The sequence below is a fragment of the Patella vulgata genome, chromosome 3 (genome assembly GCF_932274485.2).
Source record: "Patella vulgata chromosome 3, xgPatVulg1.2, whole genome shotgun sequence".
Classification (NCBI taxonomy): domain Eukaryota; kingdom Metazoa; phylum Mollusca; class Gastropoda; family Patellidae; genus Patella; species Patella vulgata.
Genome location: NC_065881.2, coordinates 15,890,920 through 15,912,249, shown reverse-complemented (window position 1 = coordinate 15,912,249; position 21,330 = coordinate 15,890,920). Strand labels below are relative to the sequence as shown.

At 35.2% G+C, this 21,330-nt stretch overlaps 2 protein-coding genes across 2 annotated transcripts; one reads left to right on the top strand and one right to left on the bottom strand.

Moving 5' to 3' along the window:
- Nucleotides 1–885: 885 nt before the first annotated feature.
- Nucleotides 886–3,652, bottom strand: LOC126816070 (fatty acid desaturase 6). The gene has a single exon (XM_050542260.1). The coding sequence runs from the start codon at nt 3,513–3,515 to the stop codon at nt 2,442–2,444; it is 1,074 nt and encodes a 357-aa protein (XP_050398217.1). The 5' UTR covers nt 3,516–3,652; the 3' UTR covers nt 886–2,441.
- Nucleotides 3,653–4,838: 1,186 nt separating this feature from the next.
- LOC126816192 (E3 ubiquitin-protein ligase RMND5A) lies at nt 4,839–20,239 on the top strand. Its single transcript, XM_050542459.2, has 9 exons — nt 4,839–5,009; nt 6,544–6,680; nt 7,354–7,488; nt 8,322–8,422; nt 8,867–9,033; nt 11,166–11,331; nt 12,400–12,502; nt 13,720–13,874; nt 16,953–20,239. Exons 1-9 carry the CDS (start codon nt 4,874–4,876, stop codon nt 17,014–17,016), a joined length of 1,164 nt encoding a protein of 387 aa, XP_050398416.1. The 5' UTR covers nt 4,839–4,873; the 3' UTR covers nt 17,017–20,239.
- Nucleotides 20,240–21,330: the final 1,091 nt, after the last annotated feature.

Below are 21,330 nucleotides of genomic sequence, written 5' to 3'. Positions count from 1 at the left end.
GCCATTAATTAACTAATGTCTGTAATTCTGGTATACTAATTATCATATTAAAGAGAATTCTGGACTAAGCAACATTTTTAAATATATAATCCAGATATCATGGGATTGTGTTAATTTATGTCAGAGAGATCCGCTGTACCTACCTTGACAACTAGTTATCATTTAGTTTCGTACTGGTTCTTTTTTATATCCTGCCGACCTCATTAGTCCGGATGGAGCAGAAAATGTTGGACATTAAACTCCCTTTATTCATTACATATTTTATCGTTACAACGAATTTTAATTTTTAATATGTATTAGTTTGGTGCTTTTTTTATAAAAAAAAAAAGAAAAAAAGAACCGAATACGTTTCGGATTCTTGAGTAACAGTAACCTACATATCATTTTAAAGAAAGGAAAGGCATGGGATTTAACGTCCCAGAAAAACATATACTTATGGCACCTTTAGACCTGGGCGACTTGGTACATGTTCAATGACAGGCATACATTGTTCAGGAATGACGCAATTTACGTGCACGGGACACCTGCTTAAACCCAACCAGAAGGACTGGACACTTTCCTTGTCGGATATCTGACACTTAATGAGATTCCGGTTTGAAAACCTCAGAATGTTCGTCCCCATCAGGCTCGTCTCACGCCCCCCCCCCCCCACCGGGAAAAAATTGTCGACCAAAGATATACATTGTCCGTCAAATTTGCAGCACCCCTGAGAACATCCCCCCACCCCTCGGTCTCCATTGACAATAATACGAATTCTCCACACTTTGTGTGTCTCAATAACTTATGCTCAACAGCTATATATAGGCTACGTTTTGCAACAATGAGGTTTCTTTAATTCGTGGTCGTAAAAACATTTTTTTTCATTTTTTTTATTTTTCAGAAAATTATCGACATTTATAAAATCATTTTATAAATAACTAATGTATGTTTTACAAAAAAAAAAAAATTATCACAGTTAAATTTCTATACACTTCCGTACAATATATTGCCGTACATATAAAAACTGTGCATCCGATACATATATCTATTAAAACGTCTGCCAATTATATTTGTATTAAAAATGATAATAATTCATCATAGATTATAAATATGCCATGGTGTAGTATGATAACTGGTCGCATGAAAAGATAGTCTATCGTACATTGCACTGAACAGATAGTAGAGACACGCAGAAAGAGAAATATAATTGGGGTTTAACGTCCACACGACACAAACTAGGTAATTTCGGGACTTACATATTGCTCAATTTTATTTCAGTAATTCGCCTGCGCGTAGAAGTCTTTAGAAGTGGGTGAGGGGGCGGAGGACCAGGAGAAAACCCACGAGGTTAGAAAGATGACCCTACTCCTTGTTACGTACAAACGGGGACACGAAACCACGCCACTTGACTCGATGACAACCCTCCTAATTTAAAACGCACACGCGTTAACCCATTCGGACACCCAACACCCCCATTTATCAAAGGTGGCGCTTGCGGGGCTGATAAAGGAAATGTGTACCTAGTGATTCGGGTAGTACGAACATCCGAATTCCACGTACACATTGGCGTGCACGGTGAAGAACCTATCGTAGTTGGTATTCGAAGTAGATTTGCGGAAGCGCCGCTGTCTCCCCCCCCCCCTCACATTGCACACGTAACCATAGAAATGAAATGACCGAAGTATTAAATGCTATCGAGACATTAAACCCCATTCTATGGCATTCTAATAAAAAGAACGTCCCGTGAATTTATTTTAAGGGAAAGTAGTTTTACAAAAATAATAAACAAACTTTCACCTTGGTACATTCAAATAATGATTAAACCGTAAACACATATATTCTGATTTGATTTTCATAAGCGTTTTTTTTTTCCTTCTTTTTTTTTGCTGCCATGCATCAGAAGTAAAGGAATGGACAAAACTAGAAGATGATATTAAAAATTCAACTTCAACACATTACTTCTGTATCGGTGATCGTAAATTTGAAATCAATTGAACTTTCACTGGCCTTTTCTGAATCAATATTAGAGAGAGAGAGAGAGAGAGAGAGAGAGAGATGTCCACTTGACACAAACTAGGTCATTTCGGGACTAACATATGGTTTACTTTTATTTCAGTAATTCGCTGGCACTAAGATAAAACCCAAATTTTAGTAATTTGATTGGATAATATTAGATTATCTACTAAAATTTGGATTTTATCTTTAGTTAAGATTTCGAGAAACAGGGCCCTGGTTAGATTAGACGCCATCTTGGCTTGGCTATTCGTGGATTATAGAGAATCTTTGATTGTGACATGAAATCATGAACTTTTGGACTAGTATCATTTTTTGTAATGCAGTTTGCGTATGATCTGAAAATTGTGTCCTTTATTCCAGAATATTGGATAGAATGAGACCATTAACGTGTCTTTAAATATAAATCAAAGAAATTACATAAACATATTGCATGAAATAATCAACGGTTATTGAATACCAACGAAGTGGGTTATCGGAGGTGCTTTTACCATAAGATCGTTATATTGTTTTACAAAATAAATCATCCGGCGGATGTAGTCGGACTCGTAATACGGTAATCCATGGTGTTTCAAAAAATGTGATACCAGTGGTTTGATCTTTAAGCACATGTTATCAGAAAGTCGTGGGAAAAGATGGTGTTCGACGTGACAACTTATTATTCCATGGCCGAAACAATAATCCAGAACATAATTTCTAGATAGATTTAGAACACCGGTTGACATCTGATAAATCTTTTTTGGTCTACTCTTAGGTGAATACATTGCCAGGCCAATATGTTGAAATATATTTACATGGATATAAGGGATAGACAGTGTTGCCCGACTTACGAACGTCATGACAATGGCACCCCAAAGTGAAAATTTCGATATGTTCATCAACAGTAAAAAGTTAATTGCTAGTCCAGCAGATGCAACCAAAAGAAACCGCAGCAAATGTTTCCATCTTCCAAACAATCCTGCAATTGCTACCAAAGGCGTAATTACTGGCACAATCAATGGTGTTACGAACATATACATATATGCTGGAACGAAGGGGGCTTTCCATGTACTGGAGTCCCCGTAACCAATAATATTGGTGTGTGGGTGGTGACTTTTAATGTGGATCTCATTTGCTAATTCTTCAGAAAAGGATCCAATAAATTCCACGAAAAAAATCGCCCAAAATTTGTTCCACCTCACAGAATTCACAACTGCACCATGTGCAGCCGAGTGGCCTCCCTTGGTTGAAAATACTGAATGACAGTAACCATACAATATCACACCAGTTACAAATTTAAAATACGAATCGGAACTCATTAACGAAAGGCCCATAAATGCACCCAATACACCAAATGCAATTATTAACCAGTCTACTCCATATAATTCATACCAAGTGTGTTTAGATATCAAGTCATTAACTTGGTCTGTTAGAAGATCAAATCTTGGCAATTTGTCCAGTTTCACATAATCACTTATTTCTCCTCCACGTTTAACCTTGTAAGTCAAGACACTGTCTGTTTCTGTCACTCTATTCTCCGCCATATTCGTCCTTATAATGTCCCAGACAAGTGTTAATGAAAACAGCAACCCATAAGAATTACAGACAAACCCATTTAGCTGATCAATATATATTTGATTATTCTGTTCATGTTTTATTTTTGTACTGAGTTAGCGTGGTGGTTCATTATCAGTTCAAAGTTCAGGGAATATTTATGCAGGGAGAAATCATTGCATTAAACTCATATTAAATGACCTAATAATGTACGTATATGCGCTGGGCAATTCAATACGTCTTAAATTTGATGAACGAAATGAATTATGGTGCATACATGTACCACACAGCAAACAATAGTAATTAAATGTCGAGCCGGCAATTAAGACTGTTTTTTAAGCGAGTCCGACAGCTGTAGGCAGACCCAGTTAGAATAATTAATTTTCAGAACCCATTTCACTCATAGATTAAATAGCTAAGCTTATCACCAGTGACCTTTAATTGGTATATTAGGTGTAAACAAATAATAGATAAATTAGAAATATCCCAATAAGCTGCCAGATAACATACACAGCATGCTAAGAAAAGGGATGTGGCACTCATTTCTACATAAACCAAAAAACACCAAACGCGATCGACTAAATTCTATAAAACTTAAAATTTTGTTTATATTTTGTACATTTGCATATAGGCCTACATAATCCACTTTTTATGTATTTTTCATCCCTAATAGGACCTATTATTGTCATCTATGTATAATTTACATGCTGTCCGAAAAATTAAGGTGTATTTTGTAATATACATTGAAATGGGGGTTGAGTGCTAATCTTTCTCCCAACAGCTTTTTTCATTTATTTCCATGCCAAGTATGCACGGAACCGGTCAATTTTTTAATCCTATCCGAACGACTATATATAGGCATCCCGCGGATCATCCGTATTTGCATGCAGCCCGGATCGACCGGTCATGCAGGGACTTCCTGGTTTGTGAGCCAGCGTCTTAAAGTTATAAAATAAAGGGCCTAGTAAATTAATCTAAATTATTCTATATTTTTATTTGCGAGTTTGTTTGTGGGCCGGGCAGACGATCCTTCCTTTCGTTGTGCACCCGATAACCCTTTCAAAAATACGCCACAGTTGCGCTTAGAAATAATATTTAGCCTAGTCTATTCATTAATGTCCTGAAGTTGGTTCTTTAACGTCTGCTTCCACTGAAGTGATATCGCAGATCATTAATGCCCTATCACTATCTGATGGAATCGACAGTTCACTGAGATAGAGTTTGTAAAATCGTATGCAATTGGGCAATCATTTATCTCCTTGTCACCTTAACTACACACTAGTGGAAGGCCGAGATTGCATAATGACTGACGGCAAATTCATTGAAGGTGAAGGTCACGAAAACAAATATGGAGTCCTGTTTAGCAGTTGAACGGGAACTAGACAGAGTTTTGGCTAAATTTAATGGACTAAGAGACCACAGTAACGAAGCTGTCGAAGAATTAATTCATTCTCTTCAAAGTATTTGTAATGAACTACAATCAGGTAATTCGCCATCGTGATTTTACCCTAAAAGGGAGTCCAGATTCTTATCGTAATTTCTTTGTTTACATTTACATATTTTTTTCACACTTCTTCTACGACATAGATTTCTTAAATTTTACATTACTTACAGGATTTACGTATTAATATTCCGAAAACTCTTGTGGAGTGATATAATTTACTGATCAAGGCTCCTAATTACAGGTCTGTGGTCAGAGGAATACTGTACGAGTGAGGATCGATGTTTGATACCCAGTCCCCACCACATGTGACATGATAGTCAATCACAATGTGTGATTTACATGTAGCAATATTTAACCCTGTACAGTCATTAATCTGCCTTCTGAAATGAACTTTATTCTGATTTTTTGAACAATATATACAGTAATGTTCCACAGCTCTAATCCATACTAAAATGTACGGTACTCAAATTGATTATTTAACAGTTGATTCAATAATTTTAAAGGTAGACAATAGCACCGATAATCTCCCGGCTTGGATTCAATCAGATTATAGATAGGCCCATCAAAAGATTTTATCCAACACTTACAGGTGGCGCTAGTTTGTTATATCACCTGGAGAGGATTTCAAATATTTTGTGAAATTTTAATTAATCATGGAATTGAATTATTTTGGAATGGAATTCCTTATAGAGATTCAAATATAACTACCATAACAATATTATTGTTTGCAAGGGTTCCAAAATCCCTCAAATGAATATTAGTGGCTTTAAATAAGTATAAAAGCTCATATTGGTTTGACAGCTGTCACAATCATGACTTCAGGAAACCTTTAGATGGTTCAACAATATTTATTAAAGATGCATGTAAGATTTAGATAAACAGCTAGTCATTCTTGCTATTCAAATTACTTTATCCTGAACAAAGTTATGAGTGTTTGAAGTTTTAACAGAATAACCTCTATTGTGAAGTAACATTTCTATAATAATAAACAAAAGTTTTGGTTATTGATTTTAACTTTAAATTATTGAATAATTGTCCATTCAGTGATCTAGAGAGTTGATTATGGGCTTGTCATGTGAATAACTGCCTAATTTAATACATGTAGTTTATATAACATTTGAAGCCAGAAAAAAAAACTTGCAATAGGCAGATTTAGCTCTTACGTAATGCATTTTTAACATGAATATCAGTATACATGTACATTTTAACATTAAATTAATGAATGGTGCATGTGTCCTAATCCATTCAATATGACAACCATCTGGTGGTAGAGAGTGTTGATAATCGGCTATTTTGTGAATAACTGCCTAATATATAATTTATGTATGTAACATTTGAAGCCAGAAAACAGACCTGCAATTGGCAGATTTAGCTCTTACATAATGCATCTTTAACATGAATATATGATTTGTCAAGACCAAGAACAAGATTGCATACACACAGTTTGCAAATTGCATAGATATGAGTCACTGCAGGGTAATGTTTATTTCTGTGTTTTTTTTTTTCGTGAATTGGTTTTGCAATGTGGCAAATGTATAAAATTCATTAAAACAGTTTATTGATTTTTTTAATAGGACAAGACTTAACATCTACACAGTCAGCTATTCTTGTCCAAACGGTAAAACGAGTTCGGGATGCTGTACAGAGAGTCAGTACAGAACACAAGGAACTGCATGGATCAGTTTCCAAAGTTGGGAAATCTGTGGATAGGGTAGGTCGAGACAGAATTTTAATTATTTTAATCAGTGTAGAATGTCAAAAGGGTTTCATGAGTTGAAAAAGGTTAGAAACCGCTGCAAAAATGATTGGAAATCACTGCTTAAGAGTTCAAAGCACAGGACTTTGTACTGGTCATTCACCTTTTTCTATACCAGAATGCAAACTTGTTAAAAATGTAAAAAATATGCTGGGATCATCTGTTGATGAAATATTTTTATAATGACTAATAAAAGAAATACAATTTGCCATTAAGGTGTCTCAAAATGGAATATACAGGGTTTATTGGCCCCAATGATTAAGCCACCAAGAGTTTTAGCCCCAACACTTAAAGAATTAGCTGCTATTAGCACAAGAAACATGTATCACTTGTTTAACCTTTAATCTTTGAGAGACATTTAGTAAAAGGATAGAGCAATAAACTATAACACATACTTATGGAAAAACAGCTATTTAATGCTTGATAACGTAGAAAGAATACTCTTTGAAACGTCGCCCAAATAAATTAGTAGCTGTTTTTCCATAAGTATGTGTTATAGTTTATTGTTTAACCTTTGTGGTCATAAACCTTGGTGGCACAAATGCCCATCCACCCTAAAAATGACCTTAGTATTTTGTTTTATTATATATACAGTTTAATTAAAACCATTTGTTTCATTATTTTCCAGAATTTCATCTCCGACTTCACAGCTGTTACACCAGACACATTTGAAAATGCAAAGAACAATAATTTATTAAATGAAGTTATTTGTGAACATTTTTTAAGACAGGGAATGCTGGATATTGCAGAGTCACTGACACAGGTAAGAGTGAGGTGAATTTATTTCAGTTTTCGGAAATACAGGGCAACATGTCAAGGCATGAAAGTTAATAGAACTACTTATCTCAAAATATAACTTTCAGGAAAACAACAGATGGGATTTTATGGTAATTTGTACTGTGAAACCAATAAAGTTCACCTATGAACCATTGAGTTTTACTGATGAAAACTTGGTTTAGTATGTATTTGAATTACGGTGGTTAGAAGTTATATATGTACAGTAGTCATTAAACATACATTATGCAAGAGCTAAGTCTCTCTGTTGCATGTCTTTCCGTAAGCCTGAAATGTTATCTAAAATATTAATTAGACATTGATTAACTCATCCAGACCATAATCAACTCTCGATCTCAATGATAGCCTGCGATATTTACTGGATTAGGATCCGATTTGCTGCTCAACTTTCATTCATGATTTAATCATGAAATGGATAATCAAGACTGTATTTTTTATCGTACCGACTTTAGTAATGATGATCGAGTCTAGGCCGGAAATTCAATCGCTAAAATCTTGGATCAATTTGACTGAAATTTTCAGCAAACTCCCTTTATATTATCAGGTTTTTAACTATTATAGTAAGTACAGTCAGCTCTTTGCCAGCTCTTTATCTAATCTCCCATAATGTATCTTTAATTAGCAGGTGAGTAACTAGCCATTCCATGGTAGTATAAAGTCATATTCAGTGAGAAGTTGTCAATATATTGTATCCAAACCTCTACTAATTGTGTTTTGGCATATAAATGCAGGTAATTGATTTTGGAAAAGCTGTCCGGCAGCTTTGATTACAGTGTATATAGAAATCCATTATAATTTCAGGATGCTAGACTAGAAGTGGACAGTTCAAGAAAGGAACCTTTTCTGGAATTACATAGAATACTAGAAGCGTTAAAACAACGAGATTTAGACCCAGCTTTAGAGTATGTATATATCTATACTCTTGTATAAAATTATATATTGATAAACTTACATATGCACGAAAGATAAAATATATATTGGAAGAATGAGTCAACTGTGGTATTTATCACAATTTTATTAAAAGAGAGAGAAATGGGGTTTAACATCCTCTAGACACAAACTAGGTCATTTTGGGAATAACATATGGTTCAATTTTATTTTAATAATTCCCTTGCGTGTAGGGGTCTCTAGCAGTAGGAGGAAACCGGAGTACCTGGAAAAAAACCCACGAAGTTGGACAGGCGACCCTACTCCTTATCACGTACAACTGGAGAATCGAAACCATGCCAGTTGACTCAATGACAGACCTTATGATACAACTCGCCGCACACACTAACCATTCAGCCATCCAAGCAATGAATGAAGTAATTATTATTTGGTATTTGTACAATAATTTGATTTTTCAGATGGGCTTGTATCAATCGTGATATACTAATAGCACAGAGGAGTTCTCTTGAGTTTAAATTACACAGATTAAGGTTTATTGAACTTATTAAAGAAGGTACAAGACGTCAGAAAGAAGCTCTGTCATACTCCAGAAATTTTGCTATGTTTGGATCTCAACATGCCAGGGGTAGGTACTCCTAATCAGTAGAAATATATAGCCAGGATTATGTCACCTTTATGGTGACTAAAGACTGATTTTAATTGTGTTATTTATGACAGGTGAGAACCAGGAAAATTTTGACTATCACACATTTTCTGCTTTTTGACTGGTTGCAGACTGTTTTTTACAGGCTTTGGTGACATGTTCATCTATGTAAGATTTCAGAACACGCCGAGCTAGCCAATAGGAACCCATTTACAAGTCATGTGATACTACAACCAAATTGTGTCCCTGGCGATTTGAGTGCAATTTCGATCCCAGCATTACAAGTTTGATCAATATTAATCTGTCTCTGATCATAGGGGACGTTACCTAGCAGTTTTACTGGTTTAGATAGTTTGTCATGTCGTTATTCAGTGTACTTTAAGGGGAAGCTACCCGAAAAAAAATTTCTTTAAATTTTAAAGCTATTGAATTGAAAATGGTACAAGTAGTTAGGAAATGTAATAAATAAGGGAAATTTAACATTAACAGAAATTTTTGCCTGGGTAACAGATTTTTTGGGGGAAAAAGTATGAAAACCGTATTAATGCCAGAGATATGGTGTACATACATTTTTCATACTTTTTCCAAAAAAAATGTGTTACCCTGGCAACAACTTTTTAATTTTTTTTTAATATTAGTATTCCCTTATTTATTACATTTCCTAACTACTTGTACCATTTTCAATTCAAAAGCTTTAAAATTTATAAGAGCATTTTTATACGCCCACATAGAAATGTGGACGTATATTGCCGTCGCCCCCGTCCGTCGTCCACAATTTCTTGTGAATGCTCTAACGCCAAAAGTTATCATCCAATTGTTTTAAAATTGAGAGATGTTGTTTACGTTAGTGAGGTGAGGAAGCCTATTTAATTTCAATAATTTCCGTTTATAACATCTAGAGTTATGGCCCTTGTTTCACTTTGTTGAACCTTGTGAATGCTCTAATGCCAAAAGTTAACATCCGATCGTTGTGAAATTTATATGCAATATTTAAATTGGGGAAATAAAGAAGCCTATTGAATTTCAGCAATTTCCATTTATTACTTTTAGACTTATGGCCCTTGTTTCACTTTGTTTAACCTTGTGAACGCTCTAACCCCACAAATTATCATCCTATCTTTCTGAAATTTATATGCATTATTTAAATTTGTAAAACGAAGAAGCATATTGAATTTCAGCAATTTCTGTGTATTACGTCTATAGTTATGGCCCTTGTTTCACTTTATTGAACCTTTTGAACGCTCTAACACCAAACGTTATCATCCGATCTTTCTGAAATTTATATGCATTATTTAAATAAGTGAAACAAAGAAGCTTATTGAATTTCAGCAATTTCTGTTTATGACGTCTAGAGTTATGGCCCTTGTTTCACTTTATTGAACTTTTTGAATGCTCTAACATCAAAAGTTATCTGCCGATCTGTATGAAATTTACATGCGTCATTTAAATTAGTAAAGAGAAGAATCCGATTGAATTTCAGCAATTTCCGTTTATTACTTCTAGAGTTATTGCCCTTGTTTAACTTTGTTCAACCTTGTTAATGCTCGATTGATGAAAGTTATCATCCGATATGTATGAAATTTATATGCATCATTTAAATTTGTAAAACGAAAAAGCCTGTCAAATTTCAACAATTTCTGTAGATTACTTCCAGAGTTGAGACCCTTGTTTCAATTTGTAGAAGCGTTTGAACCCTCAAACGGCAAAAATTATAATCTGATCTGTATGGAACTGTCTTGTAAAGGCCCCCCAATTACCTACAAAGGAATAAATATGTGACAACCCTTGTTGACCGCTCGGACAATTTAGCCGCTGTGGGCGTATGTTTCGTTGCCTGGCAACCTATCTTTTGGGTAGCCGCACCCCTTAAAAAGTTTCTTTTACTTCGAAAGATATACAATCCAGTTCATAGCCTGATGAATATAAAAATATTGACTACCAGAGTTCCATGAAAACAAAAGTAATCTTTTTTACATTGAGTTTTGTAGCACATTTTCAAAATCCTCCAAAACTACCACGATTACTTTCTGATACACAAAACTGGGTCAGCAACAATCTTTTCTTGTAAAAATAATTCATATATTACTAATATTTCTTTTTTTTTGTTTTTGTAGAACTCCAAGTATTAATGGGCAGCTTATTATACTTGCCACAAGGTATTGAAAACTCTCCGTATATTTCTCTACTTGAACCAATGTATTGGGAAGAAATTTGTGATGTGTTTACCAGAGATGCTTGTGCCTTGATGGGTTTATCAGTAGAAAGTCCTCTCAGTGTTGGGTGAGTCTAGTCTTTTTATCTTGCGCTGACCATCACACTTTGTCCAAACACATAATCCATGACTGTCCCTAAGGCGAGGGATATTGAAATGGGGTCCTCCTTCTATCCCTGGGTTTTGTTTCCAGAGCAACTGCTTATATCTTTTCAAATGTCTTTCACTGGAAAACTTCATTGGAAACAAATGTGACTTTGTTTTTTTTTTTATCTATGTTTATTATTTCAAAGCATATCTCATCTTGAAATAGGATATATCTGTGTTACATCCTTTCATTATGCTCCACACACAGTTTGGTTATTGTACAAAAACCAAGGGTAACTCTCACTTTTTTTCTCAAACTATCATATATTTCTAGAGAGGTCTCTCCTTTATACATATATTACTTATGAAATGTTGTAATATTTTGAGACAGGTTTCTGCTAAGTATTACTTATGAAATGTTATATTTCTGGGCAGGTCTCTGCTATCTATTATTTATGAAATGTTATGATATTTCTACAAAAGTCTCTCCTATGTATTACTTATGAAATGTTATTTCTAGAGATGTCTCTGCTATGTACATATTACATATACTACTAATGAAATGTTATAATATGTATTTAGAGGTGTCTCCCCTATGTATATATTACTATGTAATGTTATATGTATTTATGCATAGGTCTACCAATATATTACTTACAAAATGTTATATTTCTAGAATGGTCTTTCGTATGTATTTCTAGAGAAATCTTTCCTATGTATTTGAGAGAGATATTTCCTATGTATTTCTAGGGAAGTCTTTTCTGTGTATTTCAAGAGAAGTCTTTAATATGTATTTCTAGAGAGGTCTTTCCTATGTATTGCTAGAGAGGTATTACCTGTGTATTTCTAGATAGGTCTTTCCTATGCATATCTAGATAGGTCTTTCCTATGTATTGCTAGAGAGGTATTTCCTGTGTATTTCTAAATAGGTCATTCCTATGCATTTCTAGAGAAGTATTTTCTATGTATTGCTAGAGAGGTATTTCTTGTGTATTTCTAGATAGGTCTTTCCAATGTATTTCTATAGAAGTCTTTTCTGTGTATTTCAGTATTCGTGCTGGTTGTAAAGCATTACCTCCCTTACTCAGCATTAAACAAGTCATGCAGCAGAGACAAGTAGCCTCAGTTTGGAGCAGCAAAGATGAGTTGCCTGTAAGTACATATATTATTTGCTAGAATGCTAAATATCATCGCACTCTCCTCTTTATTGTATAGCTTACCATTTGATATCATCTGTCTAGACCAGAAGAACTTCAGAATCGATGTGTAGTGTTAGTATATGGAATTCAAAATGTGTTTTTTTCAAAATGGGGTATAGCATCAAACTGTTCTGTACCAACTTGGCTAATGCAGACAGAACAGGCATATACAGGGATATTTTGCCCTAGCAGCAGCTCTTATCAAGAGATTGTTACCATATTGCCAGTGATATACACAGGACCTCAGTCTTTCAGACCTTCTGGGCAGCTTCACTACAACCTACTCTTATATCGAATCCTGGCTGTCAAGATCCTTCCTACATACAGGGGGGTTGGATGGCCGAATTATTGGCACGTGGGCGCTGTATCATGAGGTCTGTCATTGAGTCAACTGGCGTGATTTTGATTCCTTGGTTGGACGTGACAAGGAGTAAAGTCGCCTGTCCAACCTTGTGGGTTTTCTCTGGGTCCTCCGGTTTCTTCCCACTGCTAAAGACCCCTACGTGCAAGCGAATTATTGAAATAAAATTAAACCATATGTTAGTCACGAAATGACCTAGTTTGTGTAAAGTGGATGTTAAACCCCTTTTCTCTCTCTCTCTCCCTTCTAGTATGTATACACATGACCTTGATTATTTGTCCCATCCGAACGACTAGACACTGTACCTTGCCAGGCCCTCGATCCTACATCACTAACAGTCTGTAGAACTTTCTCAATCTGAATAGAATACAGATCTATATTTCGTTCCGTTTTTTTATACTTTCGATGGCCTACACTACATGAAGATCTGACCAGTTGTAGTGGAAGGTTGTGTCAGAAGTCGTACAAACGGCTTTTGACCCTATGACGTTAGACATGGATTAATCAATTAGCGTTGACGTTTCTAGTGGTATACCCACAGTTCCGTGTATCACACGCCATAAATCGTCATAACAGACCGTTTCATTGGCTAATAATCCCTCACTTCAACCAGAATGCAGGTTATATAACAACTCTTCCAGATCCTAGTGTAGTACAGACAAGTAAAACGAAATTTTGAACTATGAAAAATGGAACGTAATAGGATCTAAGTTTTAATCTGATTGGAACTTTCTCGAACCTCAGAGTTCCTGGTTAGTGATCCAGGTGTTACTCACTGAGCCATTGTACATTTAATTAATATATTTCAGGTTGAAATTGAACTGGGTAAAGAATATCATTATCACTCTATATTTGCCTGTCCTATCTTACGACAACAAAGTAACGAGAATAATCCACCCATGAGACTCGTCTGTGGCCATGTTATCTCTAAAGATGCCTTAAATAAACTATCAAGTGGAAATAAGTAAGTAGATTAAAAATGTTATTTTATCTCTCAAAATAGCTTAGAAATAATTATTATAATTGAAACCTGACAAGGGCTGGACTAATCAACCCTTTCTAGGGATATATAAATCATTTATTTATTCCAGAGGGGTTGGGTGGTCGAATGGTTAATGTGTGCATTGATTCAAGTGGCATGGTTTTGATTTCCCGCTTGTACGTGACAAGGAGTAGGGTCGCCTGTCCAACCTTGTGGGTTTTTCTCATGTCCTCTGATTTCCTCCCTCTGCTAAAGACCAGGACCCTTATTCACGAAAACTTAAACTAAGATACAATCAAAATTTTAAGAAATACTGCAATTCGATTGGCTGACCAATATGCAAATTGGATATATGCAAATTGATTTTACTGGTCAGCCAATCGAATTGCAGTATTTCTTAAAATTTTGATTGTATCTTAGTTTAAGTTTTCGTGAATAAGGGCCCCGCTACACACAAGCTTATTGTTGAAATAACATTGAACCATATGTTAGTCCCGAAATGACCTAGTCTCTCTCTCTCTCTCTCTCTCTCTCTCTCTATCTATCTCTCTTTTTATTTATTCCAACAATGTGTCAATTGAGACCCTGATATCTCTCTTTCTTGCCATGTTTTATTTTACCAGGGTAGGAAAATAGTCTTCCGAATAACCTGTTCCCTGTGTTAGTAACAATCCGCGGGAGAGACCAAACATGTTCTTTAATTTAAAGCAAATTAATAAACACTTTGCAAATATTAAACATAACAAATAGAAACCAGTTGAAATACGATAAAAAGAATTGGGCTTTTCGACAGTGACAAAATCATCGTACTTGATTTTATTTTATGTCACTTGCAATGTATTTGAATCAAATTTGAATTCACTTTTTAATAACTTTTGCCCACCTATATAGACATAATAGTTATCCAGGCACTATATACCATGGAATTTGGTCAACCCCAAATTTAAACGCAAAATTTGTATATCTTCAAAAACGTTTTACAGAGCTTCAGATAGACTAGGAGTAGGACAAATGTTTCTAAGAGGATATCCCACAGAATTTACCTGTTTTCTTCCCTAAAGAATAACTGAGACTGTCCCTTTACTCTGTAGCTTGAGAGTTTATCTTTTATTTAAAGGGGGGTGGGTTGGATGGCCGAATGGTTAGCACATGTGTGCTGTATCATAAGGTCTGTCATTGAGTCAACTGGCGTGGTTTCGAATCCACGGTTGTATGTGACAAGGAGTAGGGTCGCCTGTCCAACCTCATGGGTTTCTCCGGATCCTCCGGTTTCCTCACACCACTAAAGACCCCTACACGCAAGCGAATTATAAAAATAAAATTGAACCATGTGTTAGTCCCGATATGACCTAGTTTGTGTCGAGTGGAATTAAACCCCATTTCTCTCTCTCTTTATTTATAGGAACGATGCGCCATTTGCGTTCTCTTGCTAAAATATCAAATTTCTTACCACTAAATTCAAGCTAAGGCCACACAAAATAAATGTCTTGTTTCTCGGGCAACTGACAGCTGAAACTGTAGGGAGGGAGGGCGGTTTCTTTTTTTTTTTTACTCATTGATGGTGCAAAATAAAATTTGGCTATTGCTGAAAATTGTTGGGGCGGGAGGGCGGTCTTTCTTTCTTTTTTTTTTTTAAATGAGAAAGTCATTACTTGTTTACGTTTTTGCTTTCCGTTATATTCAACTTTATTGTACATACTTAAAACATAAACCCAAAATCAAGTCTACTAAAACACTGAGACTGAACACTGACTGAAAGGAAAATAATTTTCCATATTTAATTCACATAATTGAAATTGGTTTAAAATAAAATTCCATACGGTAATAGCCCTTCATAAAGACAACAATATTTTTAAAAACTAAGCCTCTTTCACCAGGTGTATCAAAAATAATAATCATGGTAAACAGTATTTAAAACTAAATCTAGTATCGCCGGTTTATTTATAATTATTTACCGAATTCCAACCAATGCATGTCACACCGTGTCATCGGTATTGGAGATTGCCGGAAATACTGTTTCTTGGGATATTCGGTGTGTTTCTCAGGATATTCGGTGTTCTATCCGGTGTTTATATTGAATGACTATTTAAATCTAACTAACAACTGGTCAGTAAAACCATCAAATCGGTAATCCAATTATTATTTTCCGGATTATCGAAACTACCGTAAATGTGCTAATAATGACCCAGATTCTAAGGTATGCATTATGACGACTATCGTCATCGTATCGTATTCTTAGCTATAATTAATTAACCTGTTCTACGGTTCATTATTTTATCAATAGGATTTTCCAAACAAGGACCGACTGAAGCCGGCAATAATGAGCCGATTACGATCGAATGATTGAAATATTGTCGCCAATGACTTTTAACACGAATCAAATTCTAGTTTATCAGGGGAGGTAATTAATATCACGTGATACAAAATGGAGGTTCTTTCGATATCAATAAAAAAGGCAAATCTGCCAAACTTCGCCATTGTTCGGATAAAAAAGACAGCATGTTCATCTGAATCAGTTTTAATACATTTGAATAGATATACATGTATGGCGGATGTAGGTACATGCGGGATATTTTTTTTACGACTTGCTTGTCGATGTGCGGGCGGGCGTTACATATTTATTTTTTTTCATCAAGACTAATAAATAGACTGCACGCGCAACCAATTTTGCGTGCGGGCGGTGCCCGAGAAACAAGTTATTTTATTTGTGTTGCCTAATATGTACTTAGATTGACTATTTAACATTTAATTAAAAAAACAAAATCAAAATAAGCACTAGATAACCCCCCCAGTTTGGATTCAGTCAGATTCAAAATAGGCCTATCAATTTTGTTCGCCTACAACAAAATGGTAACAGGCTTATATAACAGGCAGCATAGAATGATGAAATTTCAATTCAATGTATCATTGTAAATATTGAATGGAATATCATTTTAGGACCGATATGCCTCTTAGAGATTAATCTTTCATAATATTGTCGTTTGCAAGGGATTCCTATTGCGCTAAAATGACGCAATGAAACTTTAATTTTGTATTTTCATCTTTAATGAACATTTTCAGGGTGAAGTGTCCATACTGTCCAGTTGAACAGATCTCTACAGAGGCAATACAAATCTACTTCTAAAATAATGCACAGGAAGATTTCAAGATATTTGTGAAAACTGACCCAAGATATTAAAAGGTGTGATCTCCTAATAAACACTTGAAAGTATTTAAAAATGTTTATATTTATTCATCACAGAGTTCATAGTGTTTTGAATAATATTTACGCATATTAAAAATCCTTTTGATGAACTAAGAATGAACATCGTGATTTATTTTAAAAGTATTTAAAAATGTTTACATATATTCATTCATCACAGAGTTCATAGTAGTGTTTTGAATAACATATGGCTACACATTTTACAATCTGATAAAAATACAGATCTATATTTCGTTTCGTTTTTTATACTTTTGATGGCCTACACTACAGGAAGATCTGACCAGTTGTAGTGGGAGGTTGCAACAGATGTCATACAAGCGGCTTTTGACTCAGACAGTGATTAATCAACCAGTCTTGACGTTTCTAGCCAAGAACTCACCGTAACAGACCGTTTTATTGGCTGATCCCTCACATTAACCAGAACGCGGCTTATAAAACAACTCTTCCAGGTCCTAGTGGTGTGAAGACAAGTAAAACGAAATTTAGAACTTTTGAAAAACGAAACAAAATAGGATCTGTGTTTTAATCAAAAACTTTTTGATGGAACTAAGAATGAACATTGTGATTCATTTTAGAATTTGTTGAAAATATAATCATAAGTCTTTTCTGCATCTAATGCATACAGGCCTGTTTATAAAGTGGAGTTGTTGGAAACTGTTGTCGTTAATTTATGAACGATAATACTCGATTACTTTTAGAAATAGATTATTTATTTGAACGGGAATGCCTAACATATCTTTGGACACAGCTAGATAGGAAAATTGTGAAATACATAATTTTAAAAATGATACAGACTAACCCAATTTAATTTTTGCTTTTCTGAGTGTTGATAAATAAAAACCCACACAACTCTTATGAAAAATGATTTATTTAGAATTTAAAAAATTTAATATATGCAACTTCAAAATTTTGAGATGAGCAACCAAGGGTTGGGATTTTTAAATCAATAGGACACAAACATTTTTTAGTATTCCCGAGGAACAAATATTAAAATTGATGTGTGTGGTACAAAATTATGTGTGGTACACTTGTCATTTTTTTGTCCTTTTATATACCAGAACCACATTAAAAAAAAAAAAAAAAAATAGCTATGACAATTTCCAACATCGGAAAGTATTGAATGGTCTATATAGAGTACACATATACCCTGCCTTGTTTAATCAATTTAAACAATGATAGCTATGACAATTTCCAACATTTGATAGTATTGAATGGTCTATAGAACACATACCCTGCCTTGTTTAATCATTTTTGTAAATATTGCAGACCATTTTTATTCATGAAATGTACATGTTTGTCATGATCAGGAGCTGGTAGCATAGGACATGATTAACGTTTTGTTCTGGAACCTCTTGTTTATTTAATAAATCCCCCCCCGATCCCCCTCCCACGCCCACCTCTCCCCCCCATATGAAATCATTTTTGTATCTTGATTATTTTATTATGATCAACAATTTTATCATATTTTTTTTTAGAAAAAAAAATAATTAAAAGTGTAATTATTTGAACAAAGTTCAGCATTTAAAAGGAAGCCTTGAAATTGTTCCTTGTTTCTTATGATGTATATAATATGATAGGTACATTTTATTTGTGGGTAAATAAGGTTTTCATGTTGATGTTTTAACAAATTTTGTTAACTAATGGATATTAAATGTCGCAGCTGATGTATATGTTGAACATTATTATTAGTCAATGTGGAATACTATTTTATTAAAGATGCATTATGTAAGATTTAGATAAAGAGCTGGCCGTTCTTGCTATAATAGTTGAAAATTAGATGAATGTATTGAAAATTCATTCTAATTACTTTATTCTGAGTGAAGTTATGACTCTTTGACGATGTTACATCGATTGTTTATTTTTGTAGCAATGGTACATGACAATCTAGACTAAATTCTGATTATCCAGTTTATCGTTAAAGTTTCAAATCTCGCAAATGTTCTAATCCATGTAAATCATGTCCATTTATTTATGTGAATCTATATATATATTTGTGACTGTCGTTTGTCTGTCTGTCTTTCTGTCTGTCTGTCTGTCTGTCTGTCTGTTCGGGGTTGGCGGCTACACTAGGTCTGCACCGAGTCTGAAATTTGGGGTATAAGGGTAGCTCGGACCGGGGAGTAACATAGGCCAGGTGGCGTTAGTCTACCACTTCCGGTTTCGGAGTTATGACCCCCGAGCGTAGCCGGTCTGTTCGGGGTTGGCCGCTACACAAGGTCTGCCCTGACTCTGAAATTGTGGGTATAGGAATAGCTCGGACCGGGGAGTAACATAGGCCAGGTGGCGTTAGTCTACCACTTCCGGTTTCGGAGTTATGACCCCCGAGCGTAGCCGGTCTGTTCGGGGTTGGCCGCTACACAAGGTCTGCCCTGACTCTGAAATTGTGGGTATAGGAATAGCTCGGACCGGGGAGTAACATAGGCCAGGTGGCGTTAGTCTACCACTTCCGGTTTCGGAGTTATGACCCCCAAGCGAAGTCTGTCTGTTCGGGGTTGGCGGCTACACTAGGTCTGCACCGAGTCTGAAATTTGGGGTATAAGGGTAGCTCGGACCGGGGAGTAACATAGGCCAGGTGGCATTAGTCTACCACTTCCGGTTTCAGAGTTATGACCCCCGAGCGAAGTATGTTCGGGGTTGGCAGCTACATCTTCCCCGAGTCTGAAATTTGGGGTATAGGGGTAGCTCGGACCGGGGAGTAACATAGGCCAGGTGGCGTTAGTCTACCACTTCCGGTTTCGGGTTGTGACCCCCGAGCAAAGCCGGGTATCCTGCTAGTAAATGTCTAAATAACAATTTATATAGCATTTGAAGCCAAAATAAAGACCCACAATGGGACAATTTAGCTCTTATACATAATGCATCTTTAAAGTACAAGTACCACAGTGTTTATATAGTAAGTACATATGTTAAAGTACCGGTATAATAGTGTTTATATATAGTACATATGACTTGGATTATTATTATTATTATTTATGATTTGTAAAAGAATGCGATTTGTTTATTCTATGTTTAAATGTATATTTACATATAACATAATGTGTGTGTGTGTGTGTCCAAGCATTATTATCTTGTTCTTCTGTCCAATCCATAATTGTTTTTGTGTCATATATATTGTTTTGTAAATAAATAATTTAAAAGAAAATAACTCTTGCTTCCTTTGTATAATGTATTGTGCTATGTTGTTTATTATTTTCCCCTGTTTTATATAATTTTCTCTAAGAATAGAAAAATAGAAGTAGGCTGTACATTCCCTTGTTTTTATTCAATCTATACTTAATAAAAACATCGTAATGCACAGACTTTTTCTATTTTATTCGCTTTCTATTATAAAGTGACAGTCAGATATCCTCTTTCAGTTTCATAATTATAACAACTTTTGGTCTTCAAAGGAATTATCAGTGAGCAGAAATTCTGTGTGTATCTGTTATGCTTGTTCCTTCATTCAGTCATATCTAGAAGGATAACTTGTGTTTTATTTTGCTTTTGTCTTTTCTGTTTCTTCAAATCATCATTCTGCATCTATCTTAGCAATGATCTCTGTGTTAAAATTATATTTGGAACCTGGTTAACCAGTTCTATCACATATGCGATATTAGCTGACAACAATATTGTCCTTTAATACTATAGGGCAGTGTTCTTAATCGGATGTTTTTTGTCGTCTTTAGCCGATTGATGTTTAATCTAGCCGATTGGTAAAACAATGAACCGGCCACTATATCATAAATCGTTCGTTCGTTCGTTTCTGGAGTTTTACGTCCACTTCCACCTAAGGTGATATCGTATCATAAATCAATCTACTATCGGCTAAATTACATCGGGTTAATTACATGTTAACTAAGAAGTCAATCAACTTGCTTGTCGGCTACAACAAAAGCCATACCTTAGTGAGAATCAGCCATGACGTGGTTCATAATCAGAGTAGCCTAATTAGCACATTTAACGGTAATTTGGATAAAACAAGCTTGCTGATTATTCATAACAGGTTCAGTAAGCTGCTTTTGTAAAAATAGCCCACGTGGCGAAAGAAGACGATCTCGATTCTCGGCATGGTTTGCCGATCGAGTGTCTTCCACGCTCCGTATGAATTCCAGGTACCGGTAGATATTAAAATAATAACTGGATCATACATTGATGGATTCACCGACCCGTTGTTATAGTGTAGTATAGGCCTACACTGATACTGTAGACAGTCTAGTTCCAATGGCATTCTCTATTATTTATTTTTTAAGGATATCT